General features: G+C 41.1%; 1 protein-coding gene across 2 annotated transcripts; it reads right to left on the bottom strand.

The window, feature by feature from the left end:
* On the bottom strand, positions 1-26,320 carry pxdn (peroxidasin). 2 transcript variants are annotated; one of them, XM_072457583.1, is made up of 23 exons: positions 26,127-26,320; positions 18,698-18,769; positions 17,215-17,286; positions 15,556-15,627; positions 14,513-14,584; positions 14,151-14,222; positions 13,553-13,722; positions 12,085-12,202; positions 11,420-11,589; positions 11,039-11,311; positions 10,583-10,858; positions 8,264-8,376; positions 7,823-7,979; positions 6,969-7,077; positions 6,564-6,721; positions 5,162-6,168; positions 4,554-5,050; positions 4,349-4,483; positions 3,976-4,184; positions 3,025-3,121; positions 2,824-2,947; positions 2,621-2,734; positions 1-2,156 (listed from the first exon to the last, which is right to left on the bottom strand). In XM_072457583.1, exons 1-23 carry the CDS (start codon positions 26,318-26,320, stop codon positions 2,037-2,039), a joined length of 4,401 nt encoding a protein of 1,466 aa, XP_072313684.1. In that variant the 3' UTR covers positions 1-2,036. The 2 variants fall into 2 exon arrangements, with proteins under 2 accessions (XP_072313684.1, XP_072313685.1); XM_072457584.1 differs by lacking the exons at positions 1-2,156; positions 2,621-2,734; positions 2,824-2,947; positions 3,025-3,121 and having other exon boundaries at positions 4,031-4,184; positions 4,338-4,483.
* Positions 26,321-26,430: the final 110 nt, after the last annotated feature.

Genomic DNA, 26,430 nt, shown 5'->3' with positions numbered 1-26,430 from the left:
GCTTATTTATTTTTTATTACTGTTGAGAGGCATTACAGTGCAATCCATTCTTTGGCAAACAATACAAAATGTAGGTAATTTCATATCCTCGTTGACCACTTGTTCCGGCGACAGTGTGAGTAAACCATGTTCAGTCTTGCAAGGCAGTGCATTCCATTAACACATACTACAGAGATAATCCAGAAGAGGGGTGGGTAAGAAAAATACAAAATTGAGTTCAACAAATATATCTTTTGACAGCAAGTGATAGAGACATCTCACAGTGCTTTTGAAACCAGAGCATGGGAAACACGCTCAAATGGATTTAGCCTGGAGATAAAAGACACACGTCTCATACAGGCCAAAGCAAAACACGGTCATACTGGGAAATGTGATGGATGTTGATCGTGACGCACACATCACCTTGCTAGTTGTGTTTAGCGTTATGAGTGGAAAGTTCACCAGAGAATTGATTTGGATACTTGCACAGGACATGACCACATAATGAAAACAATGGAACAGAACTGATGCAGCCATTTGACAACAATCTGAAGATAATACATGTGTCTTGTGTTACATGAGGTAAACCAGTGCATGAGGCTTCATAAAAAGTACATAAATAGAAGTGACTGACAGGAGGTAGTGCTCCATTCAAAGCGCGTCTAGCCTTGTTTTAATTTGACAATCCCAATCGTTGTTCCTCCCCCAACATCACCCTCGCTTCCCCTTTCATATGGCTTCCATTACAGCGGAATGAAGGTCAGAGGGCTGTGCTCCACACATGCCTGGATACATGACGTCGCCTGGGTTTAAAAACTATAACATGCAAAGAAATTATGTTGTGGGCTGAGCATTCCTAAACTCTATCGACACTGCAGATGGCCCTGCTAGAGAAACATGACTTAACACACATGAAGCCACATGAAGGCTTGACAAAGGAAGGCATGAAGTAGTCCTGCAAAACTGATACTGCAAGTCCTCAGGCGCAGAGGGGACGAGGATTGATATGAAAATGGTTCATGATGTAGCCAGAAAATACTGCTGTGGTAAAGTTAGCAACAGTAGAGGCTAACCCTGACCCTATTGCAACATTCATGCTGTTTTATAGATACATATGTGCTTATTGAACTAAATACATTTGGCTTTAAGTGGTTACATCACTTTTCCTACACCATTTTAATAAAAAAAATCAACAATGAGGATGACAGTGCAAGCGCTGGCGTCCTTCCGAAAGGGGGCACACATGGTCCGTCTCAGGCCAGCACACAAAATAACTAAACTGACATGTTGTTTATGAAGTACGGAACAAGCATCAGTAGATTTTTTGCATTTTGTAGGTCTTCACATTACTTCATACACAAATACTTTGTACAAAATGGGAGGGAAAACATGTTTATCACATGTTTTAAAGCACCTTAGATAAAAAAGTAATTCTTTTCAGATACTGTCCTTAAAAGATCAAATAAAACTGTTTATCGCAAAAAGGCATACTGTATGTGGCATGTATATATAGTGTGGCTTGTACACAAAAATACTTAGGGTATGCATTAATTGATAAAATTATTAGAAAATTGTAAAACAGCACCAGTTTTCTGCATCTCTGACCTGAGAATATTCATAGAGTCAACAAAATGGTGGCCTCGTCATCTTTTTCCTTTTCCTGTCAATGGCCACTGGCCTCTGCGTTGTTGGGAATGTTGAGCAAACACAGTGGCTGTTTGTTTCACTTCAGAAGCCCCAGGGGACTCGAAGAGAAGAGGTTTGTCTCTGGGGTTTACAATTTGCCCAGTCATCCATCCAACCGTCAGTTCAGAGATAAATCCTTTTAGCGATGGTTGGCTTGTTGCCAGCCGATCCAAACCAGGCTCTAGGCTGCCGCCCCTGGAGGGGGCCACAAAAGACCCTCTCCAGCCAAAGAGAGTAATGCATAATGAAAACAAGTGAGGCTATTGGGTCAATCAAGGTTGTTGCATTATAGCACACCTTAGGAGTCTGTTCTGCGCTGGACGTCTGTGACTGACAGTCACTAAATTGCACTAGACAAAGGTGTCCTCATTTCAGATGTGCCTGTTGTCTTCCTGCTGAAGGCACACTGGGCAGCAGCCTCCTTTGAGCTTGACAGGATGTTTGCATTGAGCTGATGGGCAGGATTTTACAGTGCAGGTCACCTGAGCATCCTGCAGGACACACAATAGTACAGTATAGTTAGATCAAAGCAGGCACATGGTGCAATAATAGTAAGATATTACTGTATTTCTGGACAATAGAGCCACATGACTTAGTATGGTACTTCTTATAAGCACTGAATAAATAAGAGAAAACAAAAAAAGAAGAACAAATACATAAATAATGTGGAGGCATTGCATTGGCCAAGTGATAGTGGGGCAGGATGACTAGTGCACCAGCAATTTATAAAGTGTAAAAGATACAGACTGTCTATGCTGGTGCCAGGGGCATGGTGCTGCCAAAGGGTGAAGCAACACCACAGACACTAAACATTTAACTACAAATTGCATCTGTGTCCAAGTAAGTAGTTTAAACTTTTAAGTACAAGGCCATTCATGTTGTTTACACAGTAGTGTTTCAAGCTTCTTGGATGGTGTCAGATGTGTAGTTGATGACGGGCATGTGCTGGACGTACTGTGCATTCACAGGTGGTGCAAGGGTCCTGTTTCCACTGTTCTCCATCTGTTCGCTCTCGCCCCTCACTATCAGTGCAGTCAGTCTTCTTCAGGCGGGCTTCAAGTCGTTTTATCTGCAAAGATTTGACCAATATTATTTTAACTGTTACAGTTCACTAGAAGAGAATTACAAGGGTTAAAGAAACAAGGTTGAAGCCCAAACCTGCTTTCGTAAACTTGTAATAGTCTTCTGCATTTCAGAGACAAAGTCTTGAAAGTCACTAACGGTAGGTTCAGTTGTTTTTTGTGTTTTCACAGTAACATTTTCAGCAGATGACTCCACTGGGCTGGAGGGAAACATTACATACATTACGCACATCATGAAAACAGAGCTTGTTGATGTCAGGTGACGGTCATGTGGTACCTGTCGACCGGTTTGTCCTCATTGTAGCTGTGTTCTGCTGATCTGCGTCCCCTGAAGTGGTACGAAAGAGCATTGAACTGGCCTTTGGTCCTGCAGTCTGAAAGTCAAATGTGGCACATTTTAACACATTTTATATGTTAATAAGAGGGGAATTATGGATATGTCACACAATTCGTCACAGATTAGAAACATTGATATTTATCGTATTACCAGACATTAAAAGCACCACAAAGCCCACATCAAAGTGCGTGATAGACACAACACAGACCTGCTCTAGCTTGACTTCTCATCTGGGACATGCTAAGCATGAGATAAAGGCATCAAAGAGTTTCATATGAAAGAAGGCTCATTATGCTGTAGATGGCATAATCATTCAAAATGCCTTTGGTTTTGCATTTATGAAGCAAATTTATGAAACAAAAGCCCCTAGACCCGCCTCCATTTTCTTTTACACGCTATTAATGTTTTTGTTGTCTTATTTTTATAATTTGTTTGATTAAAATTAGTTCTTAACTGTCCACAGTGTGCTCCATTTTACTCATTTGCAACAGCCTCAGGTGAAACATCCAGGGCTTAGCCACAAAGGCCATCTCAAGTCTCTACAATTAGAATGACCAGTGCTTGTAAACATGGTCTTGATGATGTAAGAGTTCTAGAGTTGGGCCAGCACTGTTTTACAACAGTCACAAACAAGAATGCAGTAGGTCCTTGATGTTAATGTGTTATAGCTGCCTCGAGTCATTCATTAAAACAAAACTATGTTACCATTAATTACTGGAAACTTGCAGACCCAAACAATTTTAGGAACACAATTGCAGAGATGGATGGTACATAATGGTGAATATAAAAAGGCAACTGTGTAACTGTGTTAGCAACTCGCCAACCAAACCATAAAATTTTGATATCTAATGTAGTAATGCCATGAATTGTACATGAATCTACAAGTCTGACCTTCACAGCAGTCCTGCCACATTCGCAGGTCAATATGAGGAATGTCCTCACAGGTGCTGAAGCCATGAGGCAGCTTGGCCACGCTGAAGACATCCTGTTGGACTCGAGTGATGTTGTCTCCGTTGTCACAGAGCACTCTGGCCAGAGAGGCCTGCTTCAGCTGTGTCAGCTGAGCAGGGGTGAACACACCGGGGTTTTCATACCAGAACCTACACACAAGGCCATGCAGAATGGTTAAATATGTTCTTGGTATAGATGGCTTATTTACAGATTCAAAAATGTTTAGTAAATTGACAATAATAAAGCAGTCACAATCAGTTTGTAAGAAAACTAACTATTATTAATAGTTAGATGTGCTTTACCAATGTTTTACCTGTCTCCATCTCGTACTCGCTTGAATTGTGTCGCCAGCAGACACATGAGGGTCGGCCCCAGTCTGCTGCCTGGAACTAGATCCTCAGCCATCAATGCCGGAAACAGGTCGATGTTAAGGGGAGTGCCATACAGTCTATAACATTTACATACACTTGTTAGCTTCTGTCTATTGATTATGCACGCATTGTCTGTGTTAGGATTACCTCTGCAGCTTTTCTCGCACAGAAGGATTCTTGATTTCGTTTCTCAGATCTTCAAATGTCTGGGCTGATGTCAGGTTGCAGAATGTCCTGAAGTCATTGTATGGAGATATGCCATGGTCTCTTCCTCTCTGAATGTTCATAGCTGCGAGGTCCAAGGCCACCGCGTGAGCCATGGAGAACAACCTCTCTGTCAGTTCTGTGTTCAATAACTGTGTGGTAACTCTCATTTTACCAGCGACTCCGAAGAGCCCGCGCAGGAGGGGATCAATGCCCCCCTCATTCACAATACGGAATGGTGAAAAGAAGGCCCGGTGCAGGGAGATGTGCCCCTGGGGAATGGGCTGGAATTCCTCATCTAACCTGTACAGGATTGGGTTGATGAGGGTGTGTCCAAAGCGAAACGCAGCAGTAGCAAAAGCATTGAAGATGCCGGCGTTAATATTTGGGTTGTAACTAGTGTACTGTCCCATCATCCTCATACCAGCTTCTCCCAAGACCTGAAATAATGGATAAGAAACATTTATTCTATATTAAATACCCATATTCAATTAGATACTGAATTACTGATATGGATCTCAAAATACATTTTACACAAGCAGAAGGATTACCTTTGGCAGCCAATGGTTATATGTGATATGTTGCATCTGGGCCCCCACAATCTTCCGGGCCTCGTGGTAAATGGTGTCCCCGTCCCAGTGTGGGTTGAGTCTCAGCAGCTCTGTGGCGATTCGGTTGTGCTCCCTGAACCACACTGTGTGCATGGCAGTCAGGCCCAGTTGCTCATTGGCCCGATGGTCTCCAGCCAAGAAACACGGGATGGGGCTTTCATTTTCATCCCTCATGCACTCTGTGGGAGGTCCAGTGGCAAAGGGCAGCAGAGGTTTCCCTGTTCTTTGGATAATACCTTGCCGCAGCAGTCCCCTGTGGCTGGCCAGGTCGCGGACTTCCTCAGACTCATGTCGAGAGTTGCCATAAACGTTTGAGGCATCGATGTAAGACGTGAGCTGGTTGGTCTGCTCTCGGGGATACACGCTGTTCATGAGGAGGGAGGTCATGCCACTGCCACACACAGGGCTGGAGCGCACAAAGAACATGCAGCGCGCGCCACTGCGGATCTGACGCGGGTCATTGGGGGGGAACTGGATGGGAAAACAGGGAGGGTCATTTGTGCAGACTTGTGTGCATAGCTGACCATCTGAAAAGCGGGACTGACTTAGAGACACAACTGTGGCATCCAAGTCATGGTCAAGGAACTGCCCCCACTGCATTAGCATGTGGGTGTAGCGGTCATCCGGGGTGATAGTCTCTGTGCCGATCATGGTGGTAGACACTAGTCTGGGCAGAGGTAACCTGTATCCATTATGCGGCCGCTCCATGGTTCCTCTCGGTAAGTTGAAGCCATTGTCATAGACCGGTTTAAGGAGACGCTCAAAAGCAGTGAGAGAGGCACCCCACATGGGGTGCTGAAGGTTGTTGCAGGTCCCATCATGGCTTCGGTACTTTTGGTGAAAACAAATGTCAGAGCAGTTGTTCAGACGGCGGTGAGCTGTGCAGCCAGACAGATTAGCAATCATATCCAGGAACCGAGGGGAGACCAAGTCATTGTAGCGAAAGACTGTGCAAAGGAAACACACAAAAGCGTAGAGTATTAAGAAAGCCAGTCTTTAAAAGTATGAATTCATCCTCGTCAGTGTAATAGTGCTGTTACCCCTGGAAAAATCTTCTCAAAGCACACAAAAAACTTGTCCAAACTCGCTTTCATACACTTTAAACAGAAATGTGGACAGGATTGATGTGTGTAATAACTCAGCAATGCAGTGTTTATGTTACAGATGGAAATATTTTTCCAGCATGCTTTCACCAGCAAACATGCATGACTGCGTACTGTTATTGTACTATTATCGCACTATTATTGCCCTATAATCGCACTATTATTGCACTATTATTGCATTAATGTTCCCCCCTCCAGTATTCAGAGAAAATAAACATTTGTTTGATACATTGCATTACCTGTGCCATTGGTGTCCACCATGAGGCCCTGGTTAACATGGTTCTGAATCAACAGAAGTGTTTGCTCAAAGATTTCTCCGGCCCTGGCCTGCTCCACTGTGTACGGGTCGCGAGGATACCGGAAAAGAGAGAGGATTTCCCCTGGAGTGCGAGGCTGACTGGAGAGAGAAAAGCAACAATTAGACATCGAAATTGAAAATTTATCAAGTGAATTGAAACATTTTGAAGAAAGGGGCTTGTGAATGGCCATATTTTATTTCTGAAAGCTCTGACTCAGGCTGGGAATATGCAGGTCATGAGCCAGAACGATTTGAGGCAAACTATTTGTGTTCTAACTCCCATTGACATGATCCAAATCTAATTCCGTTTAATTTGACTAATCACAAAACACAAAACGCATCTTACCCATCAAAAAGGCGCCTTCTTGTGGACTCAATGGCACTGTCCACATTTCTTATGGCCTGCTGTATAGAAGTGCTAACAAACGTGTCTCCCTCTCTGCTTACTGGGGGAACTGAAAGGCAAGAAGTGAAGTAAAATTGTATCATGTATGTAACATTATAGTTTGCACTCATTGTATGCAATATTTCTAAGCCAGAAAATGGAACCAAGTAATACAACTAGTATGGCATTTTGAGTTCCTTCCTCTAGTTGGAGTAAAACGTTTCTGGCATTTTGACATGTGATAAAGCCATGAAAAATAGTGATTCTGTTACACGAGCCAGAGGAGAATCCAACAACAACTGAGTCTGTTAATGTGGCTTACGGTTTAGCAGCGGAGCACTGTTATCTCACCCAAGAATTCACAGCAGGATCACAACATTTTGAGAGAAAAGCTAAAAGGAATTGTGCGGAAATGAGGCAACGTGTGAGTAAAATCACTGCATGAAATCCGGCATGATGTGAAAATAATACAGCCTTGTTCACACATGATCAGATTATTGCGGCGGGCGCGAGGTGTGAAAAAATGCATTCCAAGACAGAAAATGAAAAGTTTGAAAAATATCACAATAAACCTAATGGCCATTTTAGTGGGTACACTTGTTAATGCACTTTAACAAATAAATAAATAAATAACAAGGCAGAAACTTGAAATGGAGCTACTGATGTTGAAACCAAGCATCAGAAGGAAAAGTCTGTGCAATCCCTCAGTTGTTTAGGTAGGATAAAAAGCCAAAGAAGGTTCTTAATTCATTTTATTTTACATATATATATTTTTATGGATTTTTGGCCAGTAGGCAGAGAAAGCCAAACTCTACCTGTGACAGTTAGCACCATGCTGGCCACCTGGTAACCAATAGAGTTGCGAGCTATGCATTCGTAGCGTCCGGCATCAGCGGTGCCCACATCTTTGACCTCAAGATAACCATCAGCGCTGATGTGAAACTTTCCACTTTCTGTCACTTGTATACCGTCCTGCAAAACAAGAGAGAATCCAAAAGAGATCAGATCTTTGAACAAGACTCAGCATAAAGCCTTAATTTACTTCACATCTATCAGAGACAGTGGATGGTTAAATGACAGTATAGATGATAGCATATATAACAGCTACTATCTTCTATGAAACAGTGTGAAAGGATCTGTATTATATCTGTACAGTATACGCTGGTTAAATTGTAACGTTGATTTGTTAATGGATATCAATATAATATCAATATCAATAATATGAATAAGTCATTTGAGTAGGGTTGCTTTCCAACCTTGTTCCATGTGAGCACAGGTTGTGGCTGGCCTTGAGCGATGCAGGGGATCTGGACGTCCTGGCCAGACTCCACTGTCAGATCCCTTGGAGCATTTGTGAAAACAGGCGTTACTGAATGAGTTAAAACATACAAACAAGTTAATGGTTATGCAAAAAGTACTAAAATAACAAACAAAGACCATATTCAAACACAATTAAATAAGATATTCCTTTATTGTCCCACATGGGGAAATTCCATTGGTGCAACGCAGGTAGATACAGAGGTAGATACAGAAGAACAGATCACTTATAGGAAGTCTGAAAAACACTTTCAGTAGAAGATCTCCTATAAATAAATAAAAACTCCCATAGACAAATAAATAAATAAATACCATTGCATGTGATCACGACAGTAATTGCACATGAATATGTGTCACGACAGCACATAGATTGCACATGAATTTCACAGTAATTGCACATGAATTGCACATGAATTCCAACAGAAATTGCACATATGACAGAATTGCACATCAGTATTAGGTTAGGTCAGTATTGCGACGGGATAACGTGACGATCTCCGGGTAAGACGACTGTTCTCCGCAGTTTCATCAGTTCCTCCTTTGTGGAAACGCGGTACGGCGCCGGCCGGGGGGCGGGGCCGGAGCCGGGGGGCGGGGCCGGAGCCGGGGGGCGGGGCCGGGGGACTCAGAGCCAAGACACATCGCAACGACACGACGAAAACACACAATCCAGCCGAATAAAGTCAAAACAAGTTAATTTAAAGCGATTCCAGTGCGTGTCCTGATCGTTCGTGAAGTTCCTCTTTCATATAAACGTGTATATAAACGTGTACCGACGACACGCCGTACTTTAGCGCGGCCGGAGGGCGCGGGGGGGGGGCTGGTGGGCTCGCTCGGAGCTAGCTCACGTCACAACAACACAACGAACGCAACGAAAAACGCTCAAATCCAGCCTAAAAAAGTCAAAAACAGTTGAATTAAAAAACTATTCCAGCGCGTGTCCCTATCGTACAGTAAAATAGAAAAAATATACTAACTATATTTACAAAATATAGGAGATAAAGCACAATAAGTGTGAGAAAGAAGAGAGAGCGTCCATGGTTTACACCGGGCTGCCAGCTGTACCAGCGCCTTATGACGTAAATGAAACACATCAGTTGTAAAATGTCTATAATACTAGTATATACTCCATGTGTAAGTGAGAAAGCATTGAGAATGCTTCCACATTAGACAAAAATATCTGTTCTTCTTACTACTTGCTACCTTCAGTCTGCTCAATGACCAAATCTCACTGACTTGTACTGTCTACAATGATGACATAACTCCACAGAGGAAAGGGGAGAGGGCACACAGCTGCCTCCCACAAACCATCATCAAATTCCATCTAGCTTCCCATGCAGAGGCCAGACGCTGCGCACCTGGCCTTGGAAAAATCCCACACATTTAGAACACAAACAGAGTGTAGTTCATTATCAGGTCTGACTCAAAATCAAGCCTGAGTTTTCATAGCTAAAGCACTGTTATCCACAAAACACAGCACTCTATCAGCAGGCCATACTGTTCTCTTGCAAAATCTACAACAAAACCCACAAGAATTTAAAGCATATGTCTAATTTCTCACACAATTAGTTGTGGGTTTAGCTCATTAAGAAGAGAAACCCCCTCTTTATAAAGAACAAACATATTACATTGGGTTAGTGGGCGGCTTCGACTTAGTGTGTACTCTAAATCATGTTAACAGCCATTACTACATGGAAAAACATGGTGTCATCTCGGGATTACAGACTGCCATGTGTCTTTACTTCTCTAAATGTCCAGATGCACAAACAACGCCTTCACACTGCACAATAATGCAGGTTTGTGTCTGTGAGTCCATATTACAACTATCAAGGAGAGACTTATATGGACAAATTACTATAAATGGCGGGAACTGCTCCACTCCCACCCTCTTAACTTTTACCACCTAAACCCGCCCTCTTCCTCAAACAAAACATACACTGTTTGAAAATGGGTTGTAATACCCAAGCTAACACCCACATTATACTGCATTAAATCTTTAGAAGGACAATACCTTTTATTCTACGTCAAACATGTAGTTGCAAATCACCAGAAAACTCAGGATTAGAAGAGCTATTTCTTATTTTAATAAAATGGGAAAATACCAAAAAAGTGACTGCAAGTTCCTATCTGAGATTACACACAGTCTAAATGTTTACAGTGTGATGGAATTCTGTCCAATAACAACATCAAATGAAAAACTATCTCTCACATCTCTCATCTATTTATTTGGAAGATTGGAAGAAGTAAGTGATTCTTACCTCTCTGTTGAATGCTTAGCTGCACTGCGGTGCGAACAGTTCCCACAGGGCTGACAGCCTGACACTCGTATTGACCCTCGTCATGAGCGGCCACACGAGTGATGCGCAGAGCGCCAGTGGACAGGACAGTGTGGCGTCGGTCTGTGGGTAAGGGGCTGCCTCCTCTCGTCCAGGCGATCACAGGCTGAGGGTAACCGGTGGCTTCACAGGTAAAATCAACTGTGTGACCCTCCAAAACTGACTGATCCTGTGGCGTCACTGAGAACTGGGGGATAGCTATGAAGGAGGAACAAATGGACTATAAAAATAAAGTATTGATATAAAGTATTAATATATATTCAGTTTGGCAAACACCGTATAAGTTAAACAATAGTCAATAACAATAATAACCAAGCTAAAGCCTTTATCATAACACTCATGTTGCAGCTGTACTTTATTCACCCTAAACAGTTGTACCTTGAACAATGATGAAGGCTGTGGCATGTATAGTGTCCACATTATTTGAGGCAAAGCAGGTGTACTGGTCTCCATCAGCCTGCACCACGTTCTGAATAAACAGTCCTCCGGATGGGGTGATGTTGATCCGGGTGTCGCTGGGGATGGGTGTCCTGTCTCCCTTTGTCCAGGTGATACGGGGCTGGGGCTGTCCGGTGGCACTGCACTCCAGGGTGACGCTCTCTCCCACCAGCACCTCTGTGTTCTGGGGCTGGATCACAAAACTGGGTCGGGCTGGAAAAAGAAAGAAAGAAAGAAAGAAAAGGAGTGAGGAAAAGCAATTCATACGTTGAGAATACATAATCTAAGACATGTTTTCATCTGTTTTCTGTCAGCACTTACAAGGAGCGCCAAAATATCTGAGTGTGACCTGGGACGTCTTGACCTCCCCGGCCACATTTTTGGCCATGCACTGATAGACTCCCTGGTCAGTCTCTCTGGTATCCTGGATCATCAGAGTCCCGTCCTCAAGCAGGTTAAGACGATGGTCCTCGCGCATGTTCAGAGCATTACTGGAGAAAGAAAATTCAATAAGTAGGTCATCCTCATCAATTGTTTCATTTACTCCAAGATAATATTCAAGTAGGGATGTCAAGATTATTCTGCTGGATCAATAATTTAGCTCACAATATAATCGTAAGAACCAAAAATGAATAATCGTGACCGTTTTAGAAGCAAAATTAAGTATTCTAAATGTAACTACCTTTTTAAATTTGTCTTGTTTTTGTCAAATTTCACATTTTGTCTTTCAGAAAGTTCAATTTCGTAAAGTCGGTCAGACAATGGGAGAGGAAGAAATGAAAGACTCCATTGTTGTTCAGTAACAGTCACAATAATCATGAATATAGTGATGTTATTAATCACAATAATCGTAACATTTTATATCGTGACATCCCTTTATTCAAGGTGTATCATGCCAATTCAAATCTATTAAATTGATTTTTAACTTCCTTAAGACAATCACTAAGAGCAAAGTTTTATTATGCTCTGAATAAATAAAAGCTCACTTGTTCCTGAGCCAGATGATTTGTGGTTTTGGGTTGCCCTCGGCCCGACAGGTGAAGTAAACAGTGTTCCCTGACGTAACATCGACGTCCTGCGGCTCCGATGTGATCCTCGGTACCTCTGCAATGTAAGTTTGACATATTACGACTTATTTCTGAAGTCTGTAACTACGTTTGACGCAAAATACAAAAGGTAGGAAGTGAAGCAGGAAGATACTGAAGAAGTGATTTTGATGCAGATGAAGGGGAGGGGGGGTGACGGTGTTTAAACAGCTGTACAACCAGACACATATTGTTATTCACAGAAGAGCCACAAGAAAGAAAATTAAAAAAAGAAAGAGCTAAACAGGAGAGACTTCCTTGGTCTAGAGAAAAATGAGGCAGTGGGTTACAGTGAACAAGAATAGACAAGTTTGATCCATCCAATTATGTGTTTACAGTTAAATGTTCTCCCAAAGACAGTACTATTTTCCTTTCTGACAACACTGTAAATATAAAGCTGGTTGGTAAGGAACAAACTGCCTATTAGTTTGGGTGTATCAAATAAATTACAATGAAAACACAAATAGATGCTTTCAAAAACAGCAGTCGAAGTTCAAACAAAGAGGATATTCAATACATGTGATACGTTAAATAAATAAACATGACACAGTTTCAATGCATAGCGCCACTGGGCCCCATTATCACAATATACCACTGATTCACAGACAGGAAGCGGCAGCAAAAACAGCATGTGGTCTCAATTCAAAGATATATTTTGACGGGATTGAGACACATCTGGTTATTTTAACATGCACTACAAAGGGAGGATACACCTTTGTTAACAATGTACAATTATATTACAACCTTTTTTTTCTTTTTTTTACTTAAATGTGGAGGGTTTGCCACATGCTCGCTTCAGATGTTATTGCTTTTTCAGGAAAGTTTCACAGTATGGCATTAAATTGGACCTAGTTTAGGCTAATGGCGTCATCTAATTGTCTGGAGAGGGATAACTTTAAAGCCATACTGTGAAACATTTCAGGAAAAGAAATAACATATCTAGGGACAAGGACTCTCGAGTAGAAAAGTTACAAAGTGCACCATTAAATCAAGCTTACAAATCCACAATAGACATGTTTCTTTGTCATTTCTTCATGATTAAGGCCGCAGTTTTTTTATTACTTCGTTTACAGATTTTTACGGTCACAACAATGCTTTCCAAAATAAATGACTCCCGCAGGAGTTTGGCGAGAAATTGCTTCACGCGCTCTTATCTTTTGATTTAATACCGCTTTTTACATTTAATTTAATGCATTTTGCGTTTTCGGCGGTGCTTTGTAAAAAAAAAAAATTATAATAATTTATTTTATTTATAGTGTAGAAATCAATAATCTAAGAGCGGCAGATCCGTAAAACAAGTAATACAATAACTAAGGCCTAACCAGATAAGAAAGACATCAGATGCGTTTACAGACTGATCTTTTCGTACCACAGTTGAGCTCTTCCGCGGTGAGCGTAGCGACCGATCGTCCCTGAAGGCGGCTGGGGTAGTCGCAGGTGGCAGCGGCCTGTGCATTTCCCGATTCGGCGTATTGTTTGAGCAGATCGGCCAGCCACAGCAGCTCACAGTCACAGTTTAAAGCATTGGAGTCCAGTCGTCTGATCGCCATGGGAACAACAGAAAGAAACAGAAGAGAGAGATTACACACAGCCGTTTTGGGTTGTAATATTAACTGTGCGGTGTTGTGTGACAGAAATAAATAAATACAAGTGTTTTGGGGTAAAGTTATATCTACATTTGTTTGGGTGTAGTTGACCTTGAGCAACTAAATCCAAACATTGCAGTCTGCTGGACCGAGTTCAAAGGGGTTTGGTGTGGGAAAGTGCATGGCTCACTGGTTATTGTCTGTTGGATACTGATCAAGTTTTCCATTTTAATACAGTTTTTACATCGATGTGGGATATAATATATATATATAGGGAACACCATCCGATTGCATTAATTGAAATCCTTAAGTTATGTTCAAACTGACTGGAGTATAAAAAAATCAGCTGTGCATGGGTACAAAGTTCAAAGATTGACTCACAGTCTCTTCATGGCCTGGAGATGGGAAAACGTCCCTGGCACCAGCTGGGTGATTCTGTTGTTGTGTAAAAATCTGATGAGAAAGAATCGTGTTACTGCAAATTCAGAGCATGGTCACATTGATTATAGTTGGAAAGCAATAGATGGACAAAAGTAAGCCCTATTATCAACACGTCACAAAGAGGAATGTTTTCAAGTTAGCCAATGTAATATGTTTAGGGGCATTCCTCTCATATCAAGTAATAATATCTCAGGAAAGGACTGGGGAAACATAGGGCCCCCAAAACAATGTACTGAATAGCTAAAGAAAAGGATGTATTTGGTCATGATAAATTGCTGGTTACACGTGTAATATAGACTTACAGGCGCTCCAGCTTTGGCAGGTGAGCAAAGGATTCTGGCTCCAAAGATTCAATGTTATTGAAATGCAGGTATCTGGAAAAGTATGAACGAAGCACATCTGAAGGTTAGAACGTACAGTCTATCACATGTAAATCTAAGAATAAATTGAGAATAATTTGATTGTTCAGACCCTAAGTTAAATGGTAATTTATATATGATGTTATAAATTACATTCAACTTGGTCTATTACAAAACAGGACAACACAACAATAGAAACTGCACAGAAGATAAAGCATGTCCATCCAGACATAACAACAAAGCACAAGATTTAACATTAAAAACTAAACTCATTAACTGCAGTAACTAATCAAATAGTCCTCCATGCTGACAAAGAACCAACTCATGCACACATATGCACACACAACTCAATGTAGTACAATGCAAAGCAAGGCATGCGATCAGAAGTCCGACCTGATCCAAACGATGTTTATCTGGCCTTAAGGTACTCACAATACAGGGACATATAATGACATACAGCATGTCATCTATCTGTGTTGGAATGTTAAATAATGGCAGCTGGACATAAAGGTTTAAACACTGAAGCTACTTTGGTCGTAATGCAGCAACAGAAGCACAATCTTTAGCAAATTAATGCAAGCTATGCAAACAAATTCACAAATGCGGAATACTTTGTATGGGAGTTTTGCAGAGATGGTTCCTGACCACATGCGACACTTGCAGAGGTCAAACGGGACAGCACAGTCTGCATACAAAGGGCACAGATGGCATGCATGGTGATTGAGCAGGAGAGAGAGGCTCACAGAGGGGGAGAGGAAAAGCACCCAAATGAAATAATATATTATGGGCCCTGCATTAGGCCCACACAGTTAGTAATGCTTTTGACCATTATGTCATAGCCCTCTTTGTTAAATACACTGTAAAATCTAAACTTTTAGTCTTGGCCAGGCCCCATGCATTGTTCATAGTCTCTGGAGCAGCAGATTAAAGACGTAACAAGACAGAGATGAGGAGACAAAATGTGAAGAAAGAAGTTGGTCACTTACAGTTGCTCAAGAGAGACAAGCCCCTTAAATGCCTGTCTGTCAATTGATTGGATTTCATTCTTGTACAGATAGCTGAAAGAAGAGATAATCGGTACCATTAGTAACACACACACACTCACACCAGATGCCACACTGAACCACCGTCTACGAGAGAAATGGTCTAAATTATCTGAAAATGAAATGTGAAATGTTACACAGAAGATGAACCCACAGACCCTCGGTGTATCGTACATGGTATTTGGAAAAGAGAAGATTTTACATGATACACACAAACACACACGCACCTTTTATAGGGCAATCATGTCGGTGGAACTACAGAAAAAGTAACCAACAAATTGTATGAAGCCACTTGTGTGAATGTGTGCGTTTCATCACAGCACAAGACAAATCGCACCCAAAATGTGTACATTCTCTTGACTATTCATGAACCACCACTATATTCAATTAGCAGCTGCTCATTCTAATCTTAACCGGTACGAAAAAGTCTCTCAATGCAATCTGTCTGCATTTACAATCTTAACCATGATACGTAAACAGCAGTAGTGCAGCAGTGGCGGAAGTCAAACAAAGCTCGTCCTTTGCTTGACTTGTTTAAGGTCGCGGTCGTGGGAGAGGTAAGAGTGTTGCTGTAGACAGTCACCCAGCCGTTAAGTGTAAAGGACATGGGAGATGACAGAGAGTGGGGCTGCCAAAGTCCAGGGGAAGGGAGGAGGTGTCACACACAAAGACACAACTCGCCCCCAAGCACACTGAATCAGCTAATCACCAAGTCAAGACAATACAGCTGAAAGTCCACTCTGTAATTAAACCCGCTGATAAAACAGGTACTTGTGTAGTAGTAAGTCAGAAGAAACTGCTGCTGGTTAAAGTCATACAAATCTAAACACCTAACTAGAGCTGTCAAATCCATATTTTGTTGGTAAAGGTTCACAATCAGTCCGGAAAGTGCATACAATTGATCCACTCGATACGGACAATAATACATACAATATCATTTTTATACAGTATCATGTACGTCTTTAGTCCACTCAAATTATTCATTCTGCTTACACAACATAACAACATAACGGCATGACTTACAAAAGGTCTGGAAACTAAATAAAATGAATTCAATAGGTCAGTTTAAATCTATAGGATCTAAGGTTAAATGTGTGAATGATCTTTACTGCTGTCTTGGCCAGGACTCCCTTGCAAAAGATTAGTAATCTCAATGGGATTTTCCTGGTAAAATACAAGTTACATTGAAAAAGAATCCTATTTATTTAATCCTAAACTATTATACATTATATTCACATTTAATTCCTGGCAGCTGATTTTGTATGATCTGAGCGAAAACGCCTGATGCTCAAACCACGTACTAAGATGCCTTTATGACTATATTATCCCTTGGAAAAGCTTTGCTCCAGCCATTTCTACCAAATGTCCCCAGTCAGCACAACCCGTATCAGGTTCAAAGGAGGAGCCATTCTATAAACATCAATGACACATTTTGCTGAATCAGTGGTCTAACAAGGCATCGTTTAATTTACAGCCGATGTCTTCCGCAGCTACGACAACACAGCAGGCACTTTATAACTACTAATGTATGTCCTGACTCCTGGCACGCAGCCTCATTTAACTCGACCGAAAATCGAAAAGCAAGAAGGGGGGATGACTCACAGATATTTGAGATTTTCCAGGTCTTCAAATGCTCCTCTTGGGATTCTTCGTACATGGTTGTTGTTAAGGAGGCTGGGGACACAGAAAGCATAGGTTATTTTGGGTTACAATAGGCTAGTTTCCGTTTACAGTGGTGAGATAAAGAGACAGAATGTTTGTGTAAATACCCCTGACCTTAGGATGTGAAAATATGACATGAATCCGGACTTCCTTAGGAGAATGAGTTTTCCACCAGTAAGAAGTAGGCTGATATGTAAAAGCAATTATTTATTCCGTTCTTTAGCTTAATAGAGCTCAAGATTGTGTCGTCCCACATCATATCAGTTTCAGTTAGCCAATGTTAAACCAGTATAGATAAATTATGATGATACATTCTAAATTCAGAGCTCATTGAAAAGTAAGTTTTTAAAAGCAACTTGTCTGCATGTTCCACGGCTCTTTTGTTTATTTATTTTTTATTACTGGTACATGGTTTTTGGTAATGTATCTCTATGTGCGTTTTGTACATGAGCTTTAGCCAGTGTCTGGACGAGAACGTGAAGACGTTTTGGATCTCTATAGACAAAGTTGGCCCGTTATATTCTAGAATTCTTTAAAAGTGTACTGGATCCTGAAATTTTTTTTTTTTTTTCTATGTTGCTGAACTGAAACCCTACATTTCAATCTCTAAATTTGGGGTAGACAATGTTGACAAAAACATACATCCCTCATTATTCTTTATTATCATCCCAATAATAATATCCAGAGTATATTGGCAATCCATTAAAAACGTGCATTTAAATGTCCACATTTAATCACAAAAGCAAAGTTCCTATGTTTGTGAATTTTGTTAATTAACAATGGCAATAAACCTTTTCTGATTCTGATTCTGACATTATAGTCAGATGGATACATAATAGAGGCAACTGCTTTTGTGATTTCAGGCATTACAAAAATAAATGGAATAGAATAGAAACGGCACACCTTCATTAAACACAGAAATAAAGTAGTGCTGACACTTTTTAGATGAATGATTATTTTCTGCATTTTTATACAGATCAATATCAGTCTGGTTGACATTTAATCTCCAGTTTGAGTTTAAATTGATTGGCAGGAGGAGTAACCAATCAGATCTGTATCAAAACGATGCTGCAATGTAGGAAAAAACCAAGACAAAAATATCACAGGGACTAAAAGACAGACAAGTCAGGATCAATGAGCAAAGCACAAAACACTGTTAAGCTGAGGTGAGACCGGATTCTGTTCTAATTGACTCATTTGTTTCACTTGCATCACTTAAACACATAAACACATCTGATTGCACATTACGGTTTGAGTTTGACTCGATTGGGGGCAGTGTGACCAGACTAAATCTTGGTAAATAAGTGTGTGTGATCAATTATGTGAAAAGTGTGTATTCTGGATCACAGGTAACACCTTTAACACATGTAACATCTAATGACAATAAACTTGTGGCATGGTGTGAGAAATGTCTGTTACTTACAGTGTGTTAAGGTTTTTCAAGCGTCTGAAGGAACCCGGTTGCAGATCCTTGATTTTGTTGAATCTTAAATCTCTGCAGAGAAAGGAAAAAGAATGCTGAGTGAGCAAAAAGCATTGACAGCGAATACTTTCAACAGCTGTTACAGTCATGGGCATTGGGCAGCACTACTTTACCTCTAACAGTAAGATAACCAAGACAACAGTCACTACGTTTACATATCTTGGTTAACATTCCTTAAAATGTTATAAACCGGAAATTGAAACCCATGAATTGTCCGTGAAAACTAGAAAACACACTACTACGCTCATGCGTATGTTGATTCTTATCACTTTTCTGTATTGTTCTTGCTTTTAACAGCTAATTCTGCCTAAAATACACAAGTTGGATAAAACCTTTTCCTGTTCATAACAACATCTTACTACCATCTGTGGAATTTTATTACTTTGTGGTCTTGTACTCCATGGGGTCATAAAAGACATCACTACATTTACAGATCATGACAAAACGTGACATGGTGACACAAGGAAAGCGGCACAAATCCACACTCCTTTTTGACACAACAATTAGTATTTTACCCTGAATGCCTTCCTTGTCACAGCTTCTCCATTTATCCTGACTTATGAACATGTATTAGGTACTTGTGATCCTCTGTAAACTTAATAAGACCCGAGAAGATGTTTGTGAAATCTTGGCCAAATAACAAAAATGAGGTCATAGCCTGTAATTCGTCAGAAAAAAAATCCTCCCATATGGATCTTATCAGAGTGAGTCGGCCATTTTATTATATGCGCTCTTTCTTCTTGTAAAGGCAGCTAATGTGTGACAGGATCCCACTGTATTATTCAGTCAGAAAAAAAAAGTGCCAGATGTGATTGTGTGAAGTGTTGACTACATAGTTTAGAGTGTAAGAGTGTATTAGTTTAATTTAGGTTTTGGCCATGGAGTTTTTTTTTCTAACGATAAATTTGTTTTGGTGTGATAAAAATGTATCCATTCCATCAGTCAAGTTTGACAGTTTGGAAAGAAAGGTTGGGGAAAAAACCCCATTTCAGGAAGTAGAACTAAAAGATCCCTCTTTCTTTGTGGTTAGTGCACAAAACAGCGTCCAAGATGCAGGGACAAAATGTGAGCAACAAACAAATCTTTCTGGCAGTTTAAACATTCCTTTCGTAAGCACGCAAAATGCCTTTGTAGAGCACAATTTGTACAGATGTAATTTAGCGTGTTTTGCAGACATTAAAACATGAATTAAAATCTCAACACATCAAATAAAAGCATAAATATTCACATTAAAATCAAGATAATCAATATAGATACAATTCTCTCCGTCAAAGGCACGGCTTAATAGTACTGTCTTTAGCCTTGACATGAGCACGTTCAGTGTAGGGGTCTCACAACCTCAGGGAGACCGTTCCACATTTTAGCTGCATTAAACATAAATGCTGAATCCCCATGTTTGGTCCTGACTCCGGGCACCAGCAGGAGGACAGACCCCGAGGTCATCAAAGTACGAGGTAGTTAATATGGTAAGAGCATATCTAACTGGGTAGATTTTGGTGCCGTGGAGAGACTTACACAAGCAAAGCAGCTTTAAAGTCTCTTCTCTGAGCCACAGGAGCCAGTGCAGAGACCTGAGAACAGGACTAATGTGATGGTACTTCCTGGTTCTGGTCAGGACCCGAGCAGCAGCGTTCTGGATGTACTGCAGCTGTTTTACAGCTTGTGTGGAGAGGCCAGTGAGCAGGCCGTTGCAGTAGTCTAATCTACTGTAGACAAACGCATGGATAAGTCTCTCCAAATCTGGTTTAGACACTAAATAGTACCTTTAATTCTGGCAGTGATTTTAGATGGTAAACGCTGCTGATGTTATTGATTTGAAGTGACTGTTAAAGTTCAAGTCTGAGTCCATTATTACCCCCAGATTTCTAACTTGGTTTGTAGGTTTTAGAGCGAGACTCTGGAGGTGACCGCGAACACTTTCTCTTTGTTTCTGTGGGCCAAAAACGATTATTTCAGTCTTGTCTGAGTTCAGCTGGAGAAAGTTGTTTTACATCCACAAACTGATCTGTTGGATGCAGCGACAGAGTGAATCTACTGGTCCATATTCACCTGCCGACAGTGAAACATAGATCTGAGTGTCGTCTGCATAATTGGAAGTAACATTATGAACTTCACCAAGAGTCAAACTGGTGAAAAGAAGGCAATACTTTTGGGTAAACCTTAAATATAATTATGTTCAAGATCTTTTAGTGGGATCTGTAGTGTCAGTTTAGTCCTCGTCTTCTTTAGCGATCCAGCCGTGCTTAACAGATGTTTCTTCAAATGTCAAATATTTTCCAAGGTACTTTCTTCTGCGTGTGATCATCCTTTTGGGGAGAGGGGGGTGATCTCCAGGTGAGGAGGGGGGCAACCTTCTGACAACACTTCTCTGAGGCTGGGCGGCGGTGGAGGGATGACAGCTGTGCCCAGACATGTCCTGATACTCGCCTGGAGCTCTGTCGAGAAGTCAGAGAGAGCCTCTAAAGATGTACCACTGATACCATGTAATCATCACTCACAGATATTATGTATTGGAATACCAGGATTTCACTTCCAGATCAAAATGTCAGACCGCAAGCAGAGGTGGATGGATGAGCCAACAATCACACTCAAGAGTTACGTTATGCAAAAATAATATAAGATAAGATAAGATATTCCTTTATTGTCCACACATGGGGAAATTTCATTGTTACAACGCAGGTAGATACAGAGGAAAAGGACAGATAACTTATAGGAATTTTAAAAAACACTTTTAATAGAAGAACTCTTATAAACAAAAACTCTTATAAACAAAAATATTACTCAAGTATAAGAATTTACTTGAGGAAGAGTGAAAAAGTAATTGAGGAAACTATTCCTCATGTAAGAATAACTGTAATTGGAACTGTTTGGACGTGACATATAATTTACAGTTTATGTGTGGCAATTTAACAAAACCAAAACACTAAATCACATCTAACGGAGCATTGCAAGAAACACAAACGCTCAAATCATTGAATATTGTCAACATAAAACGTTTGTCACTTGAGAGAATTGAGAAGTAAAATGTCTTCACAAAGTTACTGAAGTAAATGCAACTGAGAAAATGAAACAAGTACACAAGTACAAAAGACAACCAGCATAAGACCGATACTAAAATCACTGCAAGCTACAAGCCCAATGATTTGTCCTGAGTGACCCAAGAAAAGAAAAGCCATTGCCAATTGTACCAATGAAAATACTTCAGCTACGCATAACCACTAATACACCACAGACTATATTTAAACAGCTATTGTTCTGTCTTTAGATTGTCATACTAAACATTCCTTCCACGTCCAAGCTAATCTATAGTCCCCGAGGTGCATCTCATCATGTAAAACAATAGCTTTACTGAACCATAACAGAGCCTTTTTGTGCCAGAAATCAAGCTGGTCTTTTATTGTTGCTTTGTGCTGTTTCAGGAAGCTTGAGGGACGGGGAGTGGAGTGACTCAGTCGACATGGAAAAGAATGGAGGAAGCTGTACTGTGCATGTTTAGTAAACAATACCATTCTGAAGGGAGATTAGGTTTGGACCAAGTCAGCAAATGTGAAATTAAGGAGGTTTTCCAGGACTTGTTAAAAGAGTCAATTAATGTGTTCTCAAGACATAGAAAGCGGGAGTCATAAAACAGTCTGGAGCCCTGCACAGACTGGCTGCGTATACTGCACAAAGCACAAAGCACCCCACAACTCTAACTCCCTATTGTACACTCGACGAAACAAGTTAGAAAGTAATTGATTTTAATGACGGTGGGCCAAAAAAGATGCCATAATCAATACATTTTATTTATTTATTTACAAAGTTTGCAAGCCATCTATAATATGGTTATATACGGTAATAACGTGGTACTTGCACCACCAAAAAAGGCAGATTATACGATGTCATTGCCTCACTATCCAAAAATAAAACCATGCCATGTCTACTTACACACAAGCGTGGTTTACTCTATTCTACAAAAATGGCGCAACCGTGCCCCAAACAAATTTCATGATGGTTGATGGACTTAATGCAGGCAAAAGCTGCGCGGAGCATTTTAAACGTTTTGAGTTTATTCTTGTCCGAGCCAAGATGACGAGAGCGCCTGGCCTTGACCCAGCCCATCTGAGGCCCATGTGTGGACCCTCTGCTCCTCCGAAGTGGGGCAAGTCATTCGGGCAGACACATGTGGACGTGCCAAAGCCATTCTGCATGAGTCATACGGAGCCGAGCAGGGACAGATTGTCGCTGCGCTTGTAGGACAGTTATTGTTTGACTGTCAGCTGCAGAAAACCCCTTCGAAGATTTAAAGTTCTCTTTTCAGAGCATGACAGGGTTAGGAATTCTCCTTAATGAACCGACGTTTGAGAAAGCCACCTTGACTTGTATATATACACTTATATTTGTGTTTGCTTTTTCATCTGATGAAATGAAATCAAAGATAACGATATAGAATCAACTGTAAGAACTAAAATAAGATAAGATAACCTTTATTGTCCCACAATGGGGAAATTCAGATGTTGCAACACAGATTAGGTACAGAAGTATAATAATAAAGATGCAGATAACTTAATAACAGATTAAAAAAAAAACTATACTACTTATACTCTTTGTAAAAAATACACGTAAATGTTTATGAGTGATCAACACAATCTGAACAAAACAAGTCATGTCCCTTCAATAACTTTCACTGGTTGAAAATAATCAAGGATAAACTTTTTTTTTAAAGTAATTATTAACTTCAAAATAAATAGCAGGGATTTAAACGCAACATCCAGCATGAAACGTGATCCAGTGGGTCACATTCTCTCAGCTGTGCAGCGTTGGAGGGCACAAGAAGAGCGAGGCCGGCGGAGCTCCTCTCAACAACTATCTTGGGTCCAATCTCCCAGTGCAAATGAGCAAAGCTTCAGGGATTTTTGCCTTTGCATTCCATAGAGCTGCAGAGACGGAGGCCTCCCACAGCCCGGCTGCAGCAAATTCCAACAATGAGCTTCACTTTCTCTGCTCCTGATGCTCAGCTCGGAGCCACAGAGTTCATCCCCAAAGACAATGAACAGCGAGAGCCCAGATAATACCCAAAATACTATGTGAAACTCATGGGGTTTTTCAGACTAGATTTGGCAACGGACAAATTTGACAGACTTTGGACTTTTATTCTAATTTAAATGTGCTTTTCTGTTGTTGATGATTGGTTGATGTTATGTTCTTGCTATGATATTTGCTCTCTGGCCGTGTTGTGTTCTGTGTTTATTCTTTTAAAACATGTACAAAAAATAAAGAAACTTATGAGGTTAAACCAACAGCTTGCACTACTGATACCAACCACCAACTGTGCAACTGTTTGACAGATTTCACCAACAATAATGCAAGAAAAGACATTATATCAAGTATCAACCAAATACCCAATTTAGACCAGCTTATGCTTATGCTTACTCTCACAGTCTCAAATACCTGCCTTTATACAAACTGTAAAAACTGTTGATAAAAGGTACATCCGCCTTTTCTCACAAACTTTTAAATCATTTCCCCAGAAACCCAGAGAAGATAAGTCTCCGTCCATTATTGTGGAGGAAAAGTAATTTACCATCATCCGTCATACAGACTGCCCTTGGAGAGAACAGCTGAGAAACAAATGTCAGACAGAAAGAACAAAAAATCTGGGGGAGAAGAAAGTCCATGCATCTTTATCCAAGTATAAAAGGGGAAAAAACGTCATGGCAACAAGCCCGAACGCACCGCATCCAAAGAATATGCGCATTATAACTGGACAGCAACTGCAACAGATGATTATTTTACTCATCGATAAGTCAAGCGACCATTTTTTAGGTTAATTGATTACTTGTTTGGATTGCAAAAGGCCTGTAAATTTGACTTTTACTGAATTAGACCCAGATGAGGCTAAAGTGAAGCCTAAAGTGAACACTAAACGTACATTTTTTCTGTGTCATCTTGGTGTAATTCTTGTTTTGTCCGAGTCATAAAACCTCTTCCGTGGAGTCTGTACAGTTCAGATGACAATCATTCCATCACTACATTAGTTGTCAATTATTTCAACAATCTATTAGTTACAACTGATTATAAATGAACTTGTTTCAGCCCTAGTGAGATGCAAAATTATAGTAGTCTGATGAGATCTGATCTATGAACTTTTTACCAACTTTAAGGGACCATTTTTGAGACCCTTTGAGTCAAGGTGGCTTTAGTTGGTGTAATCACCTTTTACTACCACAGAGGAAGTTTGCAAGTCTAGTCTTGACAACCCAAACAACCGCCACAAGAGCCTGTAGCTTCAAAGCTTAGGGCATTCAGGCTAGTACAGTATTTAGGCTTAAATCAGCACAGAAACTCTAAATACTTCCCTGTGGAGCTGTATCTGACTTTGGGGAAATGGGTCAAGTTGTAACATACATTTTCTCACTGGCTGTAGGAGCTCCAGGCCTGATTTCTGCTGCAGTGCCCTGAGCTCTGATGCCCCTTTGTGCTCTGATTTACCCTTTCAATAGGTCTATTTATAGGCGTTTACATGTTGGCTTATCAAAGACAAAGGGCACCACACAGAAACATACAAAGTTTCAAGTGCTCCTGGCATGTAGAGCCCATTCACAAGTGCCTGACAAGTGAGAGGTATTTCCTTGCTTTTATCAAGAGTGGAAAGGCAAATATGGACTGGAGTTTAACCTCTGCAAAGGCTTGCTGACAAAGGAAGCAACTTCACAGTTCACTTTAGCATAAAGCAGTGACTTAACAGTTATATGCACTTTATATAGGTTGTTTTATCGTTCTTTATTGTTTTATGTTGCACCTTGTCAACAAAGCAAGTTCTTATATTTGTGAATTCTGTTCATTGGCAATAAACTTTTCTAATTCTGACTCTGATATGGGGCCTAAAGCAAATAATAACTAGAGGTGCTCCTTAGAGTGTGTCTTGGATACTTTTAACTCACATTTTAAGTAGTTGTTTCCTTGTCATTAGGCTACAATGTGTACAATTCCAACAGTGATGACTTCCCCTAAAGACACTTGCTCAACACCGCTGACTTTACCAGCTGTGTTGCCCTAAAACTGCCCATTAAACTCTGCGACCAACAGCTGAACTCACTGGCAGGTGTCTCTCTCCAACTTTAAAAAGCAGTTTACTTCCCCTCACTATTGCAGTAACTCATACATAAACTATGCACGGCCATAAACCCTCCCAAAAAAGCAACGGGACCGTGCGCAATCAAACAAGAGTTCAACAACATCTGAATGGGACAGAGCTCCTGGCACGGGACCAGCAGACTGAGAAATGGAGCTGCAAAACTTTCAGCGCATTCCTTTGGGCCCCAAAGTTCCTGGAGAGAGAGAGAGTCGGCCCCCGTTATTTCGATCCGATGCAACGGTGGCTACTTACAGAATGGTGGTCTGCGGGGACACGGCCGGCACGGTTTCCAGGTTTAAATGCATGCATCGCACCGTGGTCCGAAAGCACAGGCAGCGGCTGGGGCATGACAGAGCCGGGTGCGGTCCCCCGGCGAGCAGTATCCCGGCCACGGCGAGCAGCAGGCACCGAGGGGAGACGGAGACGTGGGCAGCCCGCAGCGCCATTGCAAACAGACCGCCAGCTGCCGCGCACAAGGGGAGAGTGTGAGCGCAACAAACCTCCGAGCGGGGCAGAGAGACGCGCACACACCGCGGCGGGTGCGTGAGCGTGTGCG

The sequence above is a fragment of the Eucyclogobius newberryi genome, unplaced genomic scaffold (assembly GCF_026437365.1).
Source record: "Eucyclogobius newberryi isolate DKJ021-1_F unplaced genomic scaffold, fEucNew1.0.hap1 SCAF_21, whole genome shotgun sequence".
NCBI classification, from domain to species: domain Eukaryota; kingdom Metazoa; phylum Chordata; class Actinopteri; order Gobiiformes; family Gobiidae; genus Eucyclogobius; species Eucyclogobius newberryi.
This window is presented reverse-complemented; position numbering and strand designations above follow the sequence as displayed.